The following is a 22,057-nucleotide window of genomic DNA, read 5'->3' on the forward strand; positions in this document are numbered from 1 at the left end:
AAGGCTATTTTCTCTTGAACCATATGGTCTATCCACTAAACTCAATAACATTGCTGTGGGGCGCGTGCTCAGCCAATGCTTATAACTAGAAGTTAATTATAACTATAAGAAATCTAAGATGTGTCAAATAAATGATATCCAGCTCAGGGCTCCAGCTATGCATTTGGTTTGCTAACTTGCTAGCTAAGTGGCTAGATGTCAAGATCAAGCTTCTTGGTTACAGCAGAGACATCCAATCCCCTCCTGGATCAAGATCCCTGTTGCCTAAATTGTTTTGTGCATCAAAGAAATAGTGCCCCATTCGGTAATACCGTATACCCCGGTATGGTCCAGAAACGGTATGACTGTACGGATACCTGGATACCACCCAACCCAACTGTATAGTGATTTATAATTCATTTAGGGCATTCAGGATGTGCAGGCGTTGTGTTCTTGACTTTCATGTCCTCTCTCCTCTCGCTCTCTCGCTGTCCTTCCTTCCCTCCTCTCACAGTGTGTGCTGTACCTCTGGTCACTCAAGATCAATCACCCGACCACACTCTTCCTCCTGCGAGGGAACCATGAGTGCCGGCACCTCACAGAGTACTTCACCTTCAAACAGGAATGTAAGTACTGTCACTGCAGCATGGCAGGTCACACCAATGAGGACAAGCCTAATGTGATGCAACACCGTAGGGTACTACTTAGGGATCAAGGGACCTATCCAACCAGAGTAGCAGACCTGGCTCTACTCTGCAAGCAGATGGGACATAAAGTATATGCTTAAAGGGGACCTTCTTCCCCCTAGCTTTGAGACCTATTGCTGCCCTTAGTGCAGTTGTATTTGTGGCTGATGAGCTTGGCAACCGTTCAGTAATAGACAAAGACATCAGGAAGCCTGTCCGTCACGGTCATCAGATGTAACGTCTCATCATTCTGATGTCTTTATCCATGCATAGAGACCATGTCTCCTCTTCAAGGTACAGACAGACAGTGAGCTGCAGAGGCATGAAGAGCAGCCAGCCATGTTGATGTTATTCAGACAGTTACACACCCACAATTTGTTTATAGAAGAGGTAGGTAGGTGTGTGTGGTGTGTGGGTGGCACTGTGCATTCAAGTGGCAGCACAGGTGTGAGGCAATAGTATGCAAACATCGGCAAAGAAACAAATCTCACTTTGGCAAACAGGACAGGAAAGACAACCACAGCATTGGCAAATAGCATTTAATTGGAAAACACCCATTGGAAAGAAAGATGCTTGTCTAATTTGTTTATATTGAATGCACTCATAAGCATGCATTTAAACTAATTGAGCAGCGCCAGGCAGGCAGAGGCAGTTTGCACGACTGATCCTTGTTGCTCTTCTCTTCAGGATGAAAGTAAAACAAACTGTCTGAAAATGTCTAGTACAGTGCCTTGCAAAAGTATTTATCCCCCTTGGTAGTTTTCCTATTTTGTTGCATTACAACCTGTAATTTAAATGGATTTTTATTTGGATTTCATGTAATGGACATACACAAAATAGTCCAAATTAGTGAAGTGAAATGAAAATAAATAACTTGTTTCAAAAAAATAAATAACGGAAAAGTAGTGCGTGCATATGTATTCACCCCCTTTGCTATGAAGCCCCTAAATAAGATCTGGTGCAACCAATTACCTTCAGAAGTCACGTAATTTGTTAAATAAAGTCCACCTGTTTGCAATCTAAGTGTCAAATGATCTCAGTGTATATATACACCTGTTCTGAAAGGCCCCAGAGTCTGCAACACCACTAAGCAAGGGGCACCACCAAGCAAGTGGCACCATGAAGACCAAGGAGCTCTCCAAACAGGTCAGGGACAAAGTTGTGGAGAAGTACAGATCAGGGTTGGGTTATAAAAAAATATCCCAAACTTTGAACATCCCACGGAGCACCATTAAATCCATTATAAAAAAAATTGAAATAATATGGCACCACAACAAAGAAAATAGCTCTCTTCTCCGGAAGTCAGCCAGAAGCTCATGTGACTGACAACAGTTTAGCTACGGGATCCTTACACACCTTTGGCATAGGGCTGGGCAATATGGCCTGAAAATTATATCTAGATGTTTTATTTTACTTATGACCGATTCACTATATATATATATATATATATATATATATATATATATATATATATATATATATATATATATATTGTGAGGGGAAAAAAGTATTTGATCCCCTGCTGATTTTGTATGTTTGCCCACTGACAAAGAAATAATCAGTCTATAATTTTAATGGTAGGTTTATTTGAACAGTAAGAGACAGAATAACAACAACAAAATCCAGAATACATTTTAATGAGGGAAATAAGTATTTGACCCCCTCTCAATAAGAAAGATTTCTGGCTCCCAGGAGTCTTTTATACAGGTAACGAGCTGAGATTAGGAGCACACTCTTAAAGGGAGGTCTCCTAATCTCAGCTTGTTACCTGTATAAAAGACACCTGTCCACAGAAGCAATCAATCAATCAGATTCCAAACTTTCCACCATGGCCAAGACCAAAGAGCTCTCCAAGGATGTCAGGGACAAGATTGTAGACCTACACAAGGCTGGAATGGGCTACAAGACCATCGCCAAGCAGCTTGGTGAGAAGGTTACAACAGTTGGTGTGATTATTTGCAAATGGAAGAAACACAAAATAACTGTCAATCTCCCTCAGCCTGGGGCTCCATGCAATATCTCACCTCATGGAGTTGCAATGATCATGAGAACGGTGAAGAATCAGCCCAGAACTACACGGGAGGATCTTGTCAATGATCTCAAGGCAGCTGGGACCATAGTCACCAAGAAAACAATTGGTAACACACTACGCTGTGAAGGACTGAAATCCTGCAGCGCCCACAAGGTCCCCCTGCTCAAGAAAGCACATATACAGGCCCGTCTGAAGTTTGCCAATGAACATCTGAATGATTCAGAGGAGAACTGGGTGAAAGTGTTGTGGTCAGATGAGACCAAAATCGAGCTCTTTGGCATCAACTCAACTTGCCGTGTTTGGAGGAGGAGAATGCTGCCTATGACCCCAAGAACACCATCCCCACCGTCAAACATGGAGGTGGAAACATTATGCTTTGGGGGTGTTTTTCTGCTAAGTGGACAGGACAACTTCACTGCATGAAAGGGACGATGGACTGTCAAATCTTGGGTGAGAACCTCCTTCCCTCAGCCAGGGCATTGAAAATGGGTCGTGGATGGGTATTCCAGCATGACAATGACCCAAAACACACGGCCAAGGCAACAAAGGAGTAGCTCAAGAAGAAGCACATTAAGGTCCTGGAGTGGCCTAGCCAGTCTCCAGACCTTAATCCCATAGAAAATCTGTGGAGGGAGCTGAAGGTTCGAGTTGCCAAACGTCAGGCTCGAAACCTTAATGACTTGGAGAAGATCTGCAAAGAGGAGTGGGACAAAATCCCTCCTGAGATGTGTGCAAACCTGGTGGCCAACTACAAGAACCGTCTGACCTCTGTGATTGCCAACAAGGGTTTTGTCACCAAGTACTAAATCATGTTTTGTAGAGGGGTCAAATACTTATTTCCCTCATTAAAATGCAAATCAATTTATAACATTTTTGACATGCGTTTTTCTGGATTTTGTTGTTGTTATTCTGTCTCCCACTGTTCAAATAAACCTACCATTAAAATGATAGACTGATCATCTCTTTGTCATTGGGCAAATGTACAAAATCAGCAGGAGATCCAATACTTGTTTCCCTCACTGTGTTTGTGTATATATACAGTGGGGGAAAAAAGTATTTAGTCAGAAACCAATTGTGCAAGTTCTCCCACTTAAAAAGATGAGAGAGGCCTGTAATTTTCATCATAGGTACACGTCAACTATGACAGACAAATTGAGAAAAAAAAATCCAGAAAATCACATTGTAGGATTTTTAATGAATTTATTTGCAAATTATGGTGGAAAATAAGTATTTGGTCACCTACAAACAAGCAAGATTTCTGGCTCTCACAGACCTGTAACTTCTTCTTTAAGAGGCTCCTCTGTCCTCCACTCGTTACCTGTATTAATGGCACTTGTTTGAACTTGTTATCAGTATAAAAGACACCTGTCCACAACCTCAAACAGTCACACTCCAAACTCCACTATGGCCAAGACCAAAGAGCTGTCAAAGGACACCAGAAACAAAATTGTAGACCTGCACCAGGCTGGGAAGACTGAATCTGCAATAGGTAAGCAGCTTGGTTTGAAGAAATCAACTGTGGGAGCAATTATTAGGAAATGGAAGACATACAAGACCACTGATAATCTCCCTCGATCTGGGGCTCCACGCAAGATCTCACCCCGTGGGGTCAAATTGATCACAAGAACGGTGAGCAAAATCCCAGAACCACACGGGGGGACCTAGTGAATGACCTGCAGAGAGCTGGGACCAAAGTAACAAAGCCTACCATCAGTAACACACTACGCTGCCAGGGACTCAAATCCTGCAGTGCAAGACGTGTCCCCCCTGCTTAAGCCAGTACATGTCCAGGCCCGTCTGAAGTTTGCTAGAGTGCATTTGGATGATCCAGAAGAGGATTGGGAGAATGTCATATGGTCAGATGAAACCAAAATATAACTTTTTGGTAAAAACTCAACTCGTCGTGTTTGGAGGACAAAGAATGCTGAGTTGCATCCAAAGAACACCATACCTACTGTGAAGCATGGGGGTGGAAACATCATGCTTTGGGGCTGTTTTTCTGCAAAGGGACCAGGACGACTGATCCGTGTAAAGGAAAGAATGAATGGGGCCATGTATCGTGAGATTTTGAGTGAAAACCTCCTTCCATCAGCAAGGGCATTGAAGATGAAACGTGGCTGGGTCTTTCAGCATGACAATGATCCCAAACACACCGCCCGGGCAATGAAGGAGTGGCTTCGTAAGAAGCATTTCAAGGTCCTGGAGTGGCCTAGCCAGTCTCCAGATCTCAACCCCATAGAAAATCTTTGGAGGGAGTTGAAAGTCCATGTTGCCCAGCGACAGCCCCAAAACATCACTGCTCTAGAGGAGATCTGCATGGAGGAATGGGCCAAAATACCAGCAACAGTGTGTGAAAACCTTGTGAAGATTTACAGAAAACATTTGACCTGTGTCATTGCCAACAAAGGGTATATAACAAAGTATTGACAACTTTTGTTATTGACCAAATACTTATTTTCCACCATAATTTGCAAATAAATTCATTAAAAATCCTATAATGTGATTTTCTGGAAAAAAAAATCTCATTTTGTCTTTCATAGTTGACGTGTATCTATGATGAAAATTACAGGCCTCTCATCTTTTTAAGTGGGAGAATTTGCACAATTGGTGGCTGACTAAATACTTTTTTGCCCCACTGTATGTATGTATATGTGTATATATATATATATATATATATATATTCTCAATAAATAAATAAAAGTTTTCTAAATAAGCGTTGTACAATTAAAGGTCAAGTACACTGCATTTCAAACAGTCTGCAATAATCGAATGAATTCAGGGCTTGTGAAGTTTTACTAAACATAAGACCCAGTAATAATGTAATTATTTTATCAAAATAGTGTAACCTGCTTTTTTTGTTGTTGCAGTCACTGATCTGGCTTTCAAGTCTGTCTATGAAAATGCCCTTAATTTATTTATTTAACTACAACTATGCATAATGCACATTCACTAATAATGACTATCTTCTTGTAGCAGGCATTAGGCTGTAGAAAATTAACACAGGTCTCATCAACAATCTCTCAAGCCCACATGCTAGTGATTAGCCAGCTAATCTTTATATTTCAAGTTTAGCCAACTTGGATCTATTTGCTAGCTAACAAGGTTGAATTGTTGAAAAGCATGTTAGCCTGTCCACTTTGTTCAGATGTTGTAATCAAGTGGCCTAACTTATTTCTCAGAATGAGAACGAGTTGCCAATTCCTTTATAATTGTTTTATGCTTATTGCAAACAGACTAGACAGGTAGCATAACAGTATTTTGCTAAAATGATGCTAGCGGTACGTGTAACCCCAGTACCGCACGCGACAAACTGAGAATTCATTTTCCAGAATCAATATTCATTAATACTCTTGTTTTAGTAGTGTCTGCTCTGCGCGCAATTTGAGTAGTTGAGACAACTTTTCTAACGATAGCCTTTTTAACTTCTCTATTACAGTAAAATAATGTCTCAATGTGTTTTGGTGTCCATATGAACGACTGTTGGAACAAACCTCAAATGAAAATAATGAGTTGAAACCGCTTGTCAAAGAGGAAGATGTGATCTCTCATCTTTGTTGCCGTGAGAGGCAGGGGGAGGGACTTGATGTGTGTGTGTAAACCGTAGAGTAAGAGTCGAAGCGAGAGGTTTCACTCTCGCTAAAATCTGTCCAAAATAAGGCCAATGTGTTTATGGGTTTATTTTGGACCTAAGCTTGTCGCCTGTCTTCCCGCCTTTGGGACAACGACTCCCATTGTTAGAGTGGAGACTTGCATCTCGTCATTATATACAGATCTCTGGTGTAAATGGGAAGACGCACAGAGGAGCGAAGGAGACGTGACCAAAGATACAACATGAGAACAAGTGGACATAAACGCTCATAAAAACGAAAAATAACAAAACCTTGATTTTTGCGATACAGGCATTTGGAATATCGCACAAAAACATACATTCGAATTAATTCGATATATCGCCCTACTTGGGCAGATGAATGGCTTTCACTTGATCACCCCACATCTTTAGCAGTAGATTCAATTAGATAGTCTATAGCCAATGCCCTAGTATTTCAGAGACTGTTGTTTTGGTTTGTCATTCAGCCTTTGGGTTAGTGCAAGACTGTTCTATATCGTGGAGCTCTGCTCCTATTGGTTTACCCTCTGCCCTAAGGCAGCATCAGCCTGAGACAAAATTATGCACACACCTACAGCCAATAGGAGTACAGGTGTCCCTATAAGAGGGGATGCCTCCCCTCAATCAGCCTCCCTTTTTCTTCAGCGACTGGATGACTAGACTGAAGAGCCAAGAAAAGACGAAACACAAGACTCAGGACGAAAAAACGCTGTTGATATTCCAGTCATCAACGTCGTCTAAATGAGCACACCGGGAGATTTTCCACCCCCAAAAGCTCTTTTCAGAGCTCAGTGCAGATGCACTTCCATGGCGGCCGGTGACCACCACGACCTGTGTTTCGTGTGTTTGGGATCCCAGCATGCCAAGGAAGGCGTCTGCAGTCCCCCGAATTGCGCCTCCTGCGCCCTCCTTTCTTTAAAGGAGAGGAAGCAGCGTTGGGTGTTTTTCAGGGAGGACATCCCCCTTGAGGACGTGCTGTCGATACTAGCCTCTGCTTCAGAGGCGTCGTCCGACGGCGCAGACTCGGGGGAAGATAAGGACTTTGAGGAGGAGTCTGGCATTCCAATGGAACAGTCGGACCCCATCCCTCATACTTTCAAGCCCCCCTTTCCTTTGGAGAGCGAGAGGGCTTGTAGTCCTTATAGCGAAGGGGATACGAGCTCTGAGAGATCAGAAGCTCTCTCTTTCGCCGCAGCCTCTCTGAGATCGGATTTTCCGGGTCTCATTGAGAGAGCTGCTCAACGGCTGGTGATAAGGCTGCCCCCTCTTCCCTCCGCACCGGAGGTTGATATGATGGAGGGCGGTCCTTATTCCAGACCAAGGAAGGCGGCAGAGCCAGTGGCTCCTGCCATGCCTTCTTTGGCTAGATACGTTGAGGGCTCGTGGGAGGCACCTTTAGCGGCGCGTTCGCCTGTAAAAGCGTATCTCCCATTCACGAGAGTGGAAGGAAGGTTCCAGGGTCAGGGAATCCCCAGGTTAGAGAGCGCCATGGCGGCGTATCTCGTACCGGGTTCGAGCCCTTGGCCCTCTTCCAAGAAGGCCACGTTGCCATCCCACAAGGGTCGCTGTTAGAGAAGTCCTTTGGGTTGGGAGCCCAAGCTGTAGCAGCAGCTAACAACATTGCCCTCTTGGCGGCCTCTCTGTCCCGTTTAACCACGGGCAAGACAGAGCTGGCAACCGGACCACAGTAGCCCACATAAATCGCGAGGGAGGAGTCAGGTCTCCTGCTCTCCATCTGGCGGTAGAGGAATTGTGGCTGTGGGCTCACGAGCACCTTCGCTCATTGAGAGCAGCACACATTCGGGGCTACTTGAACGTAGGAGCAGACCTCATGTCAAGAGGGGGTCCTCGAGACGACGAGTGGTGTCTGCATCCAGACATTGTTCTCCAGATTTGGGAACAATTCGGGAGAGCCGAGGTGGACCTATTCGCGTCACGCGTGAACGCGCAATGTCCTCTGTGGTTCTCTCTGAGGGAACAGGACGAACCGCCACTGGGAAGGGACGCCTTTGCGCACCAACCGTGGCCGAGAGTTCTCCTGTATGCATTCCCTCCGCTGTCCTGCATTCTCCCACTGCTAGCCAGGGTGAGGTCAGGGGGCTGTCAGTGATACTGATAGCGCCCGATCGCCCGGGGGCTCCTTGGTTTGCGGAGATGAGTCAGATGTTGATTGCGCCACCTTGGCCAATTCCACATCGACGGGACGCGTTGTCTCAGGCGGGTGGCATGATAGGGAAATTGCCCATAATCGGCCAACCACTGAAGGCCTGGCTGCTGAGAGGGACAGGCTAGAGCGCCGTGGGTTATCTGATGCAGTGATCAGGACCATACAGGGTTCACGTGCCAATTCCACTTCTAAGATGTATGCCAGTAGATGGAACGTGTTTTCACGATGGTGTGTCACACAAGGTGTAGACCCCATGAGCTGTCAGGTGGAGAGTATTCTCTCTTTTCTACAGCTCATGTTTGATAAGCAAAAATCGCCTGCCACGATTAGTGTTTGCAGCAGCGATTTCAGCTTGTCATGAGGGTTTTGGCAGAGACAATGTCTTTAGCCACCCTCTAGTGAAACGCTTCCTATTAGGAACGCGGCGACTTAGGCCAACACCTAGAGTCACGCTTCCTCAGTGGGATTTGGCTTTGGTACTCGAAGCGCTATGTAAGTCGCCGTTCGAGCCATTGAATCAAATACCCCTCAAGATGCTGTCTATAAAGACAGCACTGTTGCTCGCTTTGACTACAGCTAAGCGGGTCAGTGATTTGTGTGCTCTTTCGACGAGACCTGACTGCTTGGCCATCAATGGTGACCTGAGCAGAGCAGTGTTACGTCCTAACCCGGCATTTGTGCCGAATGTTATTAAGAGTTCATATAGGTCACAGACCGTGGAGCTGTGGGCTTTTTCTCCTCCTCCTCATAGAGAGAGGAGTGAGGAAAAGCTCCATCGCCTGTGCCCGGTACGCGCTTTGGCGTGTTACGTCAAGCGCACAGCAGCGATTAGGTCATCGCCTCAGTTGTTTGTGTGTCACGGTGCAGCTGCACTAGGTAGACCACTTTCAAAACAGAGGTTGTCTCACTGGCTTTGTGAAGGCATTGAGACAGCTTATGAGGCAGCAGGGCGGCAATTGCCTCAGGGTATCAGAGCTCACTCCACTCGTGGAGTAGCGGCTTCTACTGCCCTTTTCAGAGGAACAGGGGTAGAGGATATCTGTAGAGCAGCATCCTGGTCGACGCCGTCTCCATTTATCCGTTTCTATCTCTTAGATATGTCTTCTAACTCTCTGGCTCGATCTGTACTCAGCGTGGCTGAAGGGAGATCTTGAGCAAGAAAGAGAGGAGAAGCAGGACTGTGGACACAGGTTTCCATCAGGTCCGCTTTGGTTAGGAAGACGTGTTTTTGACAGATGTGTTTTCTAACTCTTTGGCTCGGTCTGTACTCAGCATAGCTGAAGGGAGATCTTGAGCTAGGAAGAGAGGAAAAAGCAGGACTATGGACAAGGTTTCCATCAGGTCCGCTTTGGATAAGAAAACATATTTTGTGGCATGACTCCTGACTGACAGGTTCAGTACAGTAGAGGCATGCGTTGATTGACAGAATGTGAGGTCATCTATCTGCTTGTTCAGTTTAGTATGACTCATGTTTTGTTCCTGCCCACTAATCTTGGGATTCCATTGAGTGAGTGGGGCGGTCTACCGCGTTCACAATGTAGAGTGACACTTTGTGTCATTCCATTAGTGGTCGGTAGTGTTTTCACAGGATATTGAGGCACATCTATCTGCTAGTACAGAGTAGTATGGCTTCTATTCTGGTGATCTGCCCACTAGTCATTGGCATTGCCATTGGACTAGGTGGGGCGGGTCTTTAACCGATGACGCGGTATATTGTGACGCCCGTATGGGTTTTTAGTTGCAGTACTGCGGGACTTGGTCGCAGCCATTGCTAGGCCTGACCTTTTCGTTTCGATGGGAAGTGTTGGGCTCGGCAGGGAGTACATTTTGGATCGCTACGCTCCGCCTTAAACCAATAGGAGCAGAGCTCCCCTATGGGGCGGAGCTCCACGATATAGAACGATTAGTTACCGGAGTGTAACTCCAGTTCTATGAGTGGAGCAGAGCCCCATAGGACTTAAGGCCCTGCCGACCCTCTCTAGTCTCGCTGAAGAAAAATATCTCGGGAGGCTGATTGAGGGGAGGCATCCCCTCTTATAGGGACACCTGTACTCCTATTGGCTGTAGGTGTGTGCATAATTTTGTCTCAGGCTGATGCTGCCTTAGGGCAGAGGGTAAACCAATAGGAGCAGAGCTCCCCTATGGGGCTCCGCTCCACTCATAGAACTGGAGTTACACTCCGGTAACTAATCGATTTAATTCCTTTCTGTGCTCCTAGACAGGCCTCTGAACATTTTAACCATATCAGGAAACATGAGTTCCATATAAACTGATTTCAAACCCTGAAGGCCAAATGAAGGGAGTGCGGTGTGGTGCTCTCTACCTTCGCTACTTTAGAATCTTTTGAATGCTTCTCTCTCTCAACCCAGGTACTCACAGATTATCTTGCTTTCCTTGGACTCTCAATGATAGTGGCTCCTGTCCAGCACTAAGCATTGTAATTTGGGGCATTCGTTGGACTAGTTAATGAGAGGGGAAGGGAGGTTTGTTGTTAGGCAGAACTAACTGTTCCTAATTTACTGGCCAAATCAGAATCACTGCCATTCTCTCGCCTTATATGGACTTCACTTCCTCAAGTCAGTCAGTTAATCTGACCTGTGTTAAGTGTTGTGCAAGACAAATTATACTCAATCTGATGAAAGTTGTCTTAGGCCTGAAGTAAAGAAGCTTAAGCAATTATCTAGGAGGACACAACATCTGCTGCGGTGTAGCCAGTAACTGTTAAGATAGTGGTTGAACATATGTAGGTTACTAGGCCCAAAGGACCTGTGTGAAGTATGTGCCGCCACTACATGTATGCTGTTGCTACTAAAGGCAGAAGAACAAAACAACGAAACCCTCTGAAATACTAGGCTATAGCTAATTGAGACTACTTCCTACTAACAGTTATTTTGGCATGTAGACACGCTTAGCTTGATCTCAGTGATAATTAATGTGGTACTGTCTTATCAAGTGTTTAACTAGCGCTAGTAGTTTCTCTCTGAAAGCAATTTTGAAGTTTAGTTTTGTCTCACCTGTTCCATATTTAGGTAAGATTAAGTACTCTGAGCGCGTGTATGATGCCTGCATGGAGGCCTTTGACTGCCTGCCCCTCGCTGCTCTCCTCAACCAACAGTTCCTGTGTGTACACGGCGGTCTCTCCCCAGAAATCAACTGCCTAGACGACATTAGGAAAGTAAGTTCACATGGCACCTGATGAGAAAGTGGTGTTTGAGTCCACGTTTGACTACAAAACCAAGTGTGGATAAATTTGATTGATTTTTAATCTATGATCAATCAGTTTTCTGTGACTCACGGTGCTGTTTGTGTGTGCGCGCTCCGCAGTTAGACAGGTTTAAGGAGCCTCCAGCTTTCGGCCCTATGTGTGACTTGATCTGGGCTGACCCAGGAGAGGACTACGGCAGTGAAAAGACAGCAGAACACTTCAACCACAACTCAGTGCGAGGCTGCTCCTACTTTTTCAGGTACGGTACTAGTTCAGCTCAATGTGTCCAGTTTCAGATGGATAAGAAAAATATTAAATGGTCAATAATACTGACCAATGAAATCAAATAATACTGTTTGCCACTTGAATAGTTTCCATATCCTCTGAGGATCCAGGGATAGGTCTGCATGATAGAACAAACGCTAACACTACACACCCAAGTATAACTGATTTAAAAGACAAGCATTGTAATTTTGAATTTCATAAAGTGAGTCTGGAAGAGGTGAAAAAATGATTGTTGTCTATCAACAATGACAAGCCACCGGGGTCTGACAACTTGGATGAAAAATTACTGAGGATAATAGCGGATGACATTACCATGCCTATTTGCCATCTCTTCAATCCAAGCCTACTAGAAAGTGTGTTCCCTCAGGCCTGGAGGGAAGCAAAAGTAATTCCGCTACCCAAGAATAGTAAAGCCCCCTTTACTGGCTCAAATAGCTACCAATCAGCCTGTTACAAAAACTTTTTGAAAAAATGGTGTTTGAGCAGATACAATGCTATTTTACAGTAAACAAATTGACAACAGACTTTCAGCACGCTAATAGGGAAGGGCATTCAACAAGCACGGTACTTACACAAATGACTGATGAGAGAAATTGATAAAAATATTGTGGGAGCTGTTTTGTTAGACTTCAGTGCGGCTTTTGACATTATCGATCATAGTCTGCTGCTGTAAAAACCTATGTGTTATGGCTTTACACCCCCTGCTATATTGTGGATAAAGAGTTACCTGTCTAATAGAACACAGAGGGTGTTCTTTAATGGAAGCCTCTCCAACATAATCCAGGTAGAATCAGGAATTCCCCAGGGCAGCTGTCTAGGCCCCTTAATTTTTTCAATCTTTACTAACGACTTGCCACTTTGAGTAAAGCCAGTGTGTCTATGTATGCGGATGACTCAACACTATACACATCAGCTACTACAGCGAGTGAAATCACTGCAACACTTAAAAAAGAGCTGCAGTTAGTTTCAGAATGGTTAGTCCTAAGTATTTCAAACTGAAAGCATTGTATTTGGGACAAATCATTCACTAAACCCTAAACCTCAACTAAATCTTGTAATAAATCATGTGGAAATTGAGCAAGTTGAGGTGACTAAACTGCTTTGAGTAACCCTGGATTGTAAACTGTCATGGTCAAACATGTTGATACAACAGTAGCTGAGATGGGGAGAAGTCTGTCCGTAATAAAGCGCTGCTCTGACTTTTTACCTACACTATCAACACAGGCCCTAGTTTTGTCGCACCTGGACTACTGTTCAGTTGTGGTCAGGTGCCACAAAGAGGGACCTCTGAAAATGACAATTGGCTCAGAACAGGGCAGCACAGATGGCCCTTAAATGTACACAGAGAGCTAACATTAATAATATGCATATAAATCTCTCATGGCTCAAAGTGGAGGAGAGACTGACTTCATCATTACTTGTTTTTGTAAGAAGTGTTGACATGCTGAATGCACCGAGGTGTCTGTTTTTTAAACTACTAGCACACAGCTCGGACACCCATGCATACCCCACAAGATGTGCTACCAGAGGTCTCTTCACAATCCCCAAGTCAAGAACAGACTATGGGAGGCGCACAGTACTACGTAGAGCCATGGCTACATGGAACTCTATTCCACATCAGGTAACTGATGCAAGCAGTAGAATCAGATTTAAAAAACAGATAAAAATACACCTTATGGAAAAGCAGGGACTGTGAAGAGACACACAGACAGGCACAGACACGCTTACACATACACATGATAAGACTCTAGACACGTACACATGGATTTTGTATTGTAGATATGTGGTAGTGGAGTAGTGGCCTGAGGGAACACACTTAATGTGTTATGAAATGTAATGTTATATTGTATTTAACTTCCTTAATGTTGCTTGACCCCGGGAATATGGAACACCGTTTGGGTCTTTGCGTCAAATAACACGTCAAATAACACAATTCTATTATAGAATGCTGTGTGTGCTGAATTTGCACGTGCAAGCCAAGCGCCACCATTACGATCACTGTCAAAGCTGTACAATACTGCGTTGGTAATAAGGCATTATTTGTTCGACCGAATGGGAAAACGTTTGTGTGAGCATTTGAAATTAGATCAGGATCAAACGAGCAGGATCAAAAATGTTTGCAAATATCTTTGATACAGATGTTAATAGCAACTTCTGGGGTAGCTAGCTTTAGCTTGGTACCTAGCTAGCACCAATGCAACCAGCCTGGAAACAATGACCAGTAGAAACTGCAGTCATTTTCAATTTTCTTAGCAATGATTTAGGAATCCATTTGAGTAAGTATTAGCTAGGTAGCCACTTGTTCTCCTATTGAAGTAACTCGGTAGCCAGTTACTTAACCCCGTTGCCCAAAACTAACGTTATAAGCAGCCAGCTAGCTTCATCTGGCAAGTATGGCTTGACCAGACCAAGTTATGTGTTGTGAAGCTAGCCACAATAGTGGAATTTGCGTTTCGCCTTCAAAATAAAAGTCCCCATTTGAAAGTAATGCAGAAGGTTACAATGGGTGGAAACATGCCATATTTAGACTAGATAATGTTAAACAAGGTTGGAGTGTTGTAATGTGGAGCAATGAAATGTGGTATCAGTCTACTCGGTGACACCCACAGAACACAACTGTGAAGAGTTTGTAAATATTAGTGTCGTAGCTCTTATTGCAGGACTTTGGCTGTGGGAAATCACCTCCCCAGTCAGCCTATTGTGCGTATTGACATTCATATTGCACAGTACAGCCTTACTTAAGGATTTGGGATGAATGAAATGGGGTATCAGTCTACTCAGTACCCAATAGCTTTTTTCCCAACGTCGTCCTCAGAGTTATCAGACTCCAAAACACCATGTTGTATTGTTTTTCCTCTGGAATACTGTTCAATACACATAGTAGGTTGACTGGTACAATAAATGTCTCAATTCAGTTGTTTCGGAGTCCCGCAATAAGAGCTACGACATTAATGTTCTCTGGGTGTCACCGAGTAGACTGATACCCCATGTCATTGATCCACAGTCCATATGTAAGGCTGTACAGTGAAATAAGTATGCCTCCAATGCAATTCTAAAGTATAATACATCCAGTGTGATTTGAACAGATTTTTGTCAAATTAACAAATTGTCTTTTGTTGATTTTATATAACATTCCAACTTCGTTTAGCATGATCTATTCAATTATGGCATAATTCTACTACTTGTATTCATTTGCATCACTGTCAATTACATACGTTTATTTTGAAGGCTAACTGCAAAGTCCACTATTGTGGCAAATCTTTATTGTGGCTAGGTTCACATAGATGGGTCCGACCACCATGAATCAAATAAGAACTGTCTTAAAAATTAGGGTTATTTTAGATGATTACACCTAGCTAGATAGCTAACTAACTATAGCTACTGAAACAGATTGTCATTTTGCTATGTTTTTGGGGAATAACATTGTTTGCATCCATCAGCTAGCTAGCTTTTTTAATGACATCACCGTGTGTGCACGAGAACTTTACCAGCGTCATAGCAAACGTATCGATGAATCGTTGTGATAGTGTAATCAATGTGTAATAACTACGTAAACAATTTATGAACGCCTTAAAATATTATGTGACGTGCAGACATATTCAGGTCCTGATTGGTCAACAAGCTTATTTGAAACTTCAAATAGTGTTATTTGACGTGTATCTTTTTTGACACACAAAGACCCAAACGACGTTCCATACAGGAAGAGTAGCTGCAGCCAATGGGGATTCCTTAATAAATCCAAATGGTACAGTTTGTGAGTGGACTATAAGGTATTGACAGCGCCAGTGCATTGTCTCCCCAGCTTTACTAGCCTATATCTCTGTACACTGTTGACCTTTCCAGATGGCATAGGTTTGTTCCACGGATGCTAACTAAATTCAGGTGGCCCGCTAATTGACTGACCGGTCTCTGGAGCGGGGTCATATAAACCCCAGTCATTTATTTTAATTTTATTTAACCTTTTATTTAACTAGGCAAGTCAGTTAAGAACAAACTCTTATTTACAATGACGGCCTACACCGGCCAAACCCGGATGACACTGGGCCAATTGTGCGCTGCCCTATGGGACTCCCAATCACACCCGGTTGTGATACAGCCTGGAATCGAACCAGGGGGTCTGTAGTGACGCCTCAAGCACTGAGATGCAGTGCCTTAGACCGCTGCGCCACTCGGGAGTAAAAGCCAGCCCAGCAGCCACATCAAGATCCGTCCCAAATGGCACCCTATTCCCTATAGGGCCCTGGTCAAAAGTAGTGCACTATATAGGGTGCCATTTGGGACGGATCTCTGGCTGTAGGTGTGGCCTCCTGTTCTCCTGACTGCCTCTGGAGCAGCTATCAGAACCCATAAATACCACAGCCTTGGCCCTGCTCTGCTCTACTCTGGCCTCACTAGTTCATTATCCCTGCCTACCTCCCAGGCCAGAGGGCAAGAGACTGACTGGGATTCTAAATGTATTTCCAAAAGTAAAGAACTGCCAGAGAACGCTTCTAATGGTGTTACTCAAATAATCTGTCATTTCTCACATTGCATGGTTGCCAGAGTGACTCTGAGGTCCAGATTTTATTCCACTGGCTGTTCTAATAGGCTGGGGGTTTTCTCTCCGTCTTGCCTTGCAGTTACCCGGCTGTATGTGACTTTCTGATAAATAATAACTTGTTGTCGGTAATAAGAGCACACGAAGCACAGGATGCAGGGTACGTTTCACTGTTTTTTTATCACTTAATATTACATAAGTCATTTTCTGCACTCCACTATTGTGTTGTCAAACTTAAGTCATTTTGTCTTTCTCATCCCAGGTATCGTATGTACAGAAAAAGCCAGACTACAGGCTTTCCTTCATTAATTACAATCTTCTCAGCACCAAATTACCTAGATGTGTATAACAACAAAGGTTTGCATACTCCTTATATCAAGACAGTGATCTGTGTGGATTTGTTTTTATGCATAGTGTTGTATAGCTGTTTTGCCAATTGGCTGGGATTGGCATTCCCCTCTTCTCGGTCTGGCCTTAATTCTGCCTCTCCAGGTCTACTTGGGCTGTCTCCAAAATATGACAACAATTTGCCAATGTGTAACAAGTGCTACTTTTGCCAGTGATACATTTAGTTTGTCAGAATGGCTAAGTTGATCATTAATTTGTTCTTCTTGCTCTGACTTCCAGCTGCTGTATTAAAGTATGAGAACAATGTGATGAACATTCGTCAGTTTAACTGCTCCCCCCACCCCTACTGGCTGCCCAACTTCATGGACGTCTTCACATGGTCTCTGCCCTTTGTTGGAGAGAAAGGTATGCACGTGGTCGCCGTCCCAACTCGGTGTTGTTTCAGAGTTAAGAATGTGGAGTAGAATGCCAGAAATGAGCATTGGCACATTCTAGCGTAATAGGTCTGCACTCAAAAAGATGCAGCAAAGACTGTTTTGGTGGTGGTGCTAATCTGAGTTGTAGTGGTGCCTCCTCTCCCCTCCCCACAGTGACAGAGATGCTGGTGAACGTGCTGAACATCTGCTCTGATGATGAGCTCATGTCGGAAGGAGACGACCTGTGTGAAGGTAAGAGGCACAGCCAGGATTTAACCCCCGCTGGCCCACAGGGTGCAAAACGTACACCTGGGTTAACATACAATTAAAAGCAAAGCAGCCCTTCTGTTTTTAATGAGGCACTTCAACCCCCAACACTATCTCTTTGTCACACGCACATACACGCACACACACCCCTCCACATTATTTCTAGAGTGTTAAGAAGGTAAAGCTGGTAGCTGGTTTATCCACAGCATGTCATAATAGCACAGTCAGAAACACAGTCTCTCATATGTCTGGAGTTCAGCTCGGAGATCTCAGGACTCCCTGGAGATCTGACGGAGATCTGACGGAGCTCTCCTCCTCCCCTCCTCCCCCCTCCTCCCCTTTGGCTCCCTTACTTTTCCCCACTGTCCTTATCTCTTCCCTATGATAATGTCAGACTACACTGAGTGTACAAAACATTAAGAACACCTTCCTATATTGATTTGCACACCCTTTTGCCCTCAGAACAGCCTCAATTCGTCAGGGCATGGACTAATGTTTTGTTTTGTAGACTCAGTGTATGTAAACGGTAGAAACCATTACAATGCAATATGAAATCTCCAACAACCAAATGCTTAGGATATTTTTTTTCTTGTATTTTATGAGAAGACGGTGGAATCCCAGCAGTACGCAAAGAGGTGATTCGGAATAAGATCCGAGCCATCGGTAAGATGGCCAGAGTCTTCTCTGTTCTCAGGTGAGACATTCTCTCTCTCAGCATCACACCTGACAGCGTAAATTGTGTCCCAAATTGCACCCGGTTTCCTGTATAGTGCACTACTTTTGACCAGTGCCATAGGGCTTTCGCCATAAGCAGTACACTTTAGGGAATAGTTTGCCATTTCAGACACACCCAAAGACTCAAGACCTTGCGTCACATAAAAAAAAAAGCAAAAGTCAGACTTGGAGTGAATTGGGTTGAGGTTGGGAGTAGACTGAAGTCTATTTTTAGTTTAGACTTGAGTCTAGTTCATGACATGACTGAAGTCAGTTGAGTGCACAATGAAGTCATGTTTGAAAACACAGTGCTGCTTCCCCATGAGGATTAATGAGCAGGCAACAGTCACAACACAGCACGTGGTGAGGCTGTGTAATGACATTGGCCTGCCACACAAATGCAATGGGGAAAGGGAGATGCAGATCAGCACAGAGATCATATAATCCACGTGTTCTATATGTAGGCCTATTTCTGTCTTTCACAGTGGCCCATATACAGGGATATCATGCGATGCTACAGTAGCTAGTAGCTACAGCTCAGTATGAACAGAAATGAGGAGTGTTTTTAACGGATGTAGTTACTGAAAGCTTTGTTGGATCTCTAAGGTGTTTCTCCTCTCTCTCTTTCTCCTCTCTCGCTCTTCAGGGAGGAGAGTGAGAGTGTGCTGACACTCAAAGGACTGACCCCCACTGGGTCGCTGCCTCTAGGAGTGTTATCAGGGGGCAAACAGACCTTGCAGACCGGTAAGTCTCTTTCACCCACCCCTCTCCTCCCTCACCCTCCCCTCTCCTCCCTCACCCTGCTGTCTCTGTCCTTCTTTCTCTCTCTCTGATGCCCCCAGCTCCACCCGTCCCCCATGCCTTACCCTCAGAGGGCCCTGGGGTGTCATGCCATTAACACTGTCATTTCTCCCTGCACTAACGACACAGCCTTACCCCAGCCACACAGTAAACTGAAGGATGTACAGTTCGCTCAATGTTTTTGCATTTTTACATAAGTTCACTTTGGAAAAAACATAATAGATCCTGCTCTTCTGCTTTCCGTCTTCCATGATGCAGTGGAGATGGAAACCATCACTGCCGCTGAAGCCTACACGTGGTCTTTGTTAATATACAGTAGATGAACATCATGTTAGACGGCTGCCCTCACTCCACTAGCTCACTGGGCTACTATGGGCCACACTGGTCACTATAAAGGGAATATGTTGTGATTTGGGACACAACCTTTGTCTGTCTGGGGCTCTGTATCAAGCCAGACGTCCCCGTGGGGTAGAGGGGGAGGGGGACTGAGCTGTGGGCGGGCGTGCGGGGGGTCAGATCGGAGCCGCCTGTCACTGATGTGGCCGTAGCCCTGATCTAAAGGTCAACCAGCCCAGCCAGTGGGGGAACACACACACACCTGGCCTGTCAGCAGGAAGGAGAGAAGGGCATGTTGGGTGCTGGTCTCCTCCCAGGCGAGGCGGAGGTGTAGTGAACGGAGCCACAAAGCTGTGAGCACTCAGAGAGAAACCACATGACGTGACCTTTACCAGAATGCCATTGTCTGTCTTTTTCTGCGTCCCAAATGGCATCCTATTCACAATAGAGTGCACTACTTATGACCAGACCCCTATTAGTAATTGGGAAGCACCCTGTGTCTGTCGCCCCTCCAGTCAGACCAAGGCTTTAACATTGAGGTGGCTGGGCTGGCTGGCCAAGTTAAAACCCTGGATAGGATGTGTGTTCTGGTTCATTACATCCCCTGTTTGTTGTATGTCTTCACTGCTACCTGACAGTGCTCTGGTGACATTTAGGGGAATGCTGAGCCGGTTTGACTGCAGTGACAGTTCTCTTTGAAAACTAAAGAGGGAAATGCCTTACTTTAGCTATTCTATTCAGCCCTCTGTTATGGTCTTTGAGCTAGATTCACCATGTGTTATTCTGAGAGTGACACCAGTAACAGAGCACCTCCATTAAGAACAAGTTGAATAGAAAGATTAAACCTGTCATCTCACCACAGTTGTCATCATCACACGTGTTCCTTTGAGAACTGAGCCTAAACACATTTCATTAAGACGATGTGATGTGTGTGAGATGTAGCAAGGGGCCTTAATTGACTTCACAGGAAATCAGTTCCCTTCTCCTCCCAGCAGACTTCATCATTCGATTTATGTTCCCATGACAAGATCCAGAATAACCCAATAAGAGGCCTGCTCACTGCTCTTAAAAGTCACCCTCATCTCTCTGTCCGTCCACATCTAAGCCCTCATGACCATTTAACAGCAGCCAGCACCATCCTAGATCTCCTGCAGGCCGCTCTCTCTCTGGATGTGTCCTAAATGGTACTCTGTTCCCTATAGTGGACTACTGTTGACCAGAGCCTTGTGGGTGCTCCTAGTCCTAAAATAATAAGGACGCAGACTCTCTTTTATCACACTGAAAAGTGTTTGAGGTGTATTTGAATGGTACCGTCTCTCTGTAAGTAGCCTTTAGAAGCATGTATAACCTGTATTCCTGGTTGGTTGGCTCTTACTGTCTGTTCTGTGATTGATGTTATCTGGTTCTCTGCATTGATGACTCACTTTTCTCCTTTTCACCACTACTCACATTGACATAGCTGCCGCTGAGGCCGCGGAGGCCAAAGGTACGCAAGCGGTCCCCGGATCCCTCCCTCAGTGTGTGTTGTCCTTGTTGTGTAACTTTTAACCTTTCAAATGGGGCCCGCCTTAAATTTTCTGTGCACTCCTGTTTTTGTGACGTTTTAAATGTTCCTTTTGTTATTCTTGTTGTACGTGCACTGTGTGTGTGTGTCATGGATTGGTGTACTTTGCAAAATGGCTGCTCTTGCATTACCAGTGCCTGCTACTACTCAACATACACTATATATACAAAAGTATGTGGACACCCCTTCAAATTAGTGGATTCAGCTATTTCAGCCACACCAGTTGCTGACAGGTGTATAAAATGCGCACACACCCATGCAATCTCCATAGACAAACATTGGCAGTAGAATGGCTCGTACTGAAGAGCTCAGTGACTTTCAACTTGGCAACGTCATAGGATGCCACCTTTCCAACAAGTCAGTTCGTAAAATGTCTGCCCTGCTAGAGCTGCCCCGGTCAACTAAGTGCTGTTATTGTGAAGTGGAAACGTCTAGGAGCAACAATGGCTCAGCCGCGAAGTGGTAGGCCACACAAGCTCACAGAACGGAATCGCCAAGTGCTGAAGCGCATAGCAAGTAAAAATCACCTGTCCTCTGTTGCAACACTCACTACAGAGTTCCAAACTGCCTCTGGAAGAAAATCCAGCACAATAAATGTTAGTTGAGAGCTGCATGAAATGGGTTTCCATGGCCGAGCAGCCGCACACAAGCCTAAGACAACCATGCGCAATGCCAAGCGTCGGCTGGAGTGGTGTAAAGCTCACCGCCATTGGACTCTGGAGCAGTGGAAACCAGTTCTCTGGAGTGATGAATCACGCTTCACCATCTGGCAGTCCAACGGACGAATCCGAGTTTGGCAGATGCCAGGAGAACGCTACCTGTACCAATGCATAGTGCCAACTGTAAAGTTCGGGGGAGGAGGATTAATGGTCTAGGGCTGTTTTTCATGGTTCAGGCCCCTTAGTTCCAGTGAAGGGAAATCTTAACGCTACAGCACACAATGACATTCTAGACGATTATGTGCTTCCAACTTTGTGGCAACAGTTTGGTGAAGACACTTTCCTGTTTCAGCATGACAATGCCCCCGTGCACAAAACAATTTCCATACAGAAATGGTTTGTTGAGATAGGTGTGGAAGAACTTGATCGACAAGCAGGTGTCCACATACTTTTG

The 22,057-nt window shown here is 44.8% G+C and overlaps 1 protein-coding gene across 5 annotated transcripts in view; it reads left to right on the forward strand.

The window, feature by feature from the left end:
- Nucleotides 1–22,057, forward strand: part of LOC121530670 (serine/threonine-protein phosphatase 2B catalytic subunit gamma isoform) — a 40,458-nt gene that overhangs the window by 15,344 nt on the left and 3,057 nt on the right. For 2 of the 5 annotated variants that reach the window (XM_041835805.1, XM_041835807.1), the window contains exons 4-13: nucleotides 494–605; nucleotides 11,501–11,646; nucleotides 11,796–11,935; nucleotides 16,581–16,658; nucleotides 16,761–16,855; nucleotides 17,126–17,251; nucleotides 17,437–17,514; nucleotides 18,133–18,223; nucleotides 18,890–18,987; nucleotides 20,840–20,866. In XM_041835805.1, coding sequence (XP_041691739.1) covers nucleotides 494–605; nucleotides 11,501–11,646; nucleotides 11,796–11,935; nucleotides 16,581–16,658; nucleotides 16,761–16,855; nucleotides 17,126–17,251; nucleotides 17,437–17,514; nucleotides 18,133–18,223; nucleotides 18,890–18,987; nucleotides 20,840–20,866 — 991 coding nt within the window. The remainder of the gene's footprint in view (nucleotides 1–493; nucleotides 606–11,500; nucleotides 11,647–11,795; nucleotides 11,936–16,580; nucleotides 16,659–16,760; nucleotides 16,856–17,125; nucleotides 17,252–17,436; nucleotides 17,515–18,132; nucleotides 18,224–18,889; nucleotides 18,988–20,839; nucleotides 20,867–22,057) is intronic. The other 3 variants (XM_041835806.1, XM_041835808.1, XM_041835809.1) reach the window with 3 other exon arrangements.

Source organism: Coregonus clupeaformis, chromosome 18, assembly GCF_020615455.1.
Source record: "Coregonus clupeaformis isolate EN_2021a chromosome 18, ASM2061545v1, whole genome shotgun sequence".
NCBI lineage: Eukaryota > Metazoa > Chordata > Actinopteri > Salmoniformes > Salmonidae > Coregonus > Coregonus clupeaformis.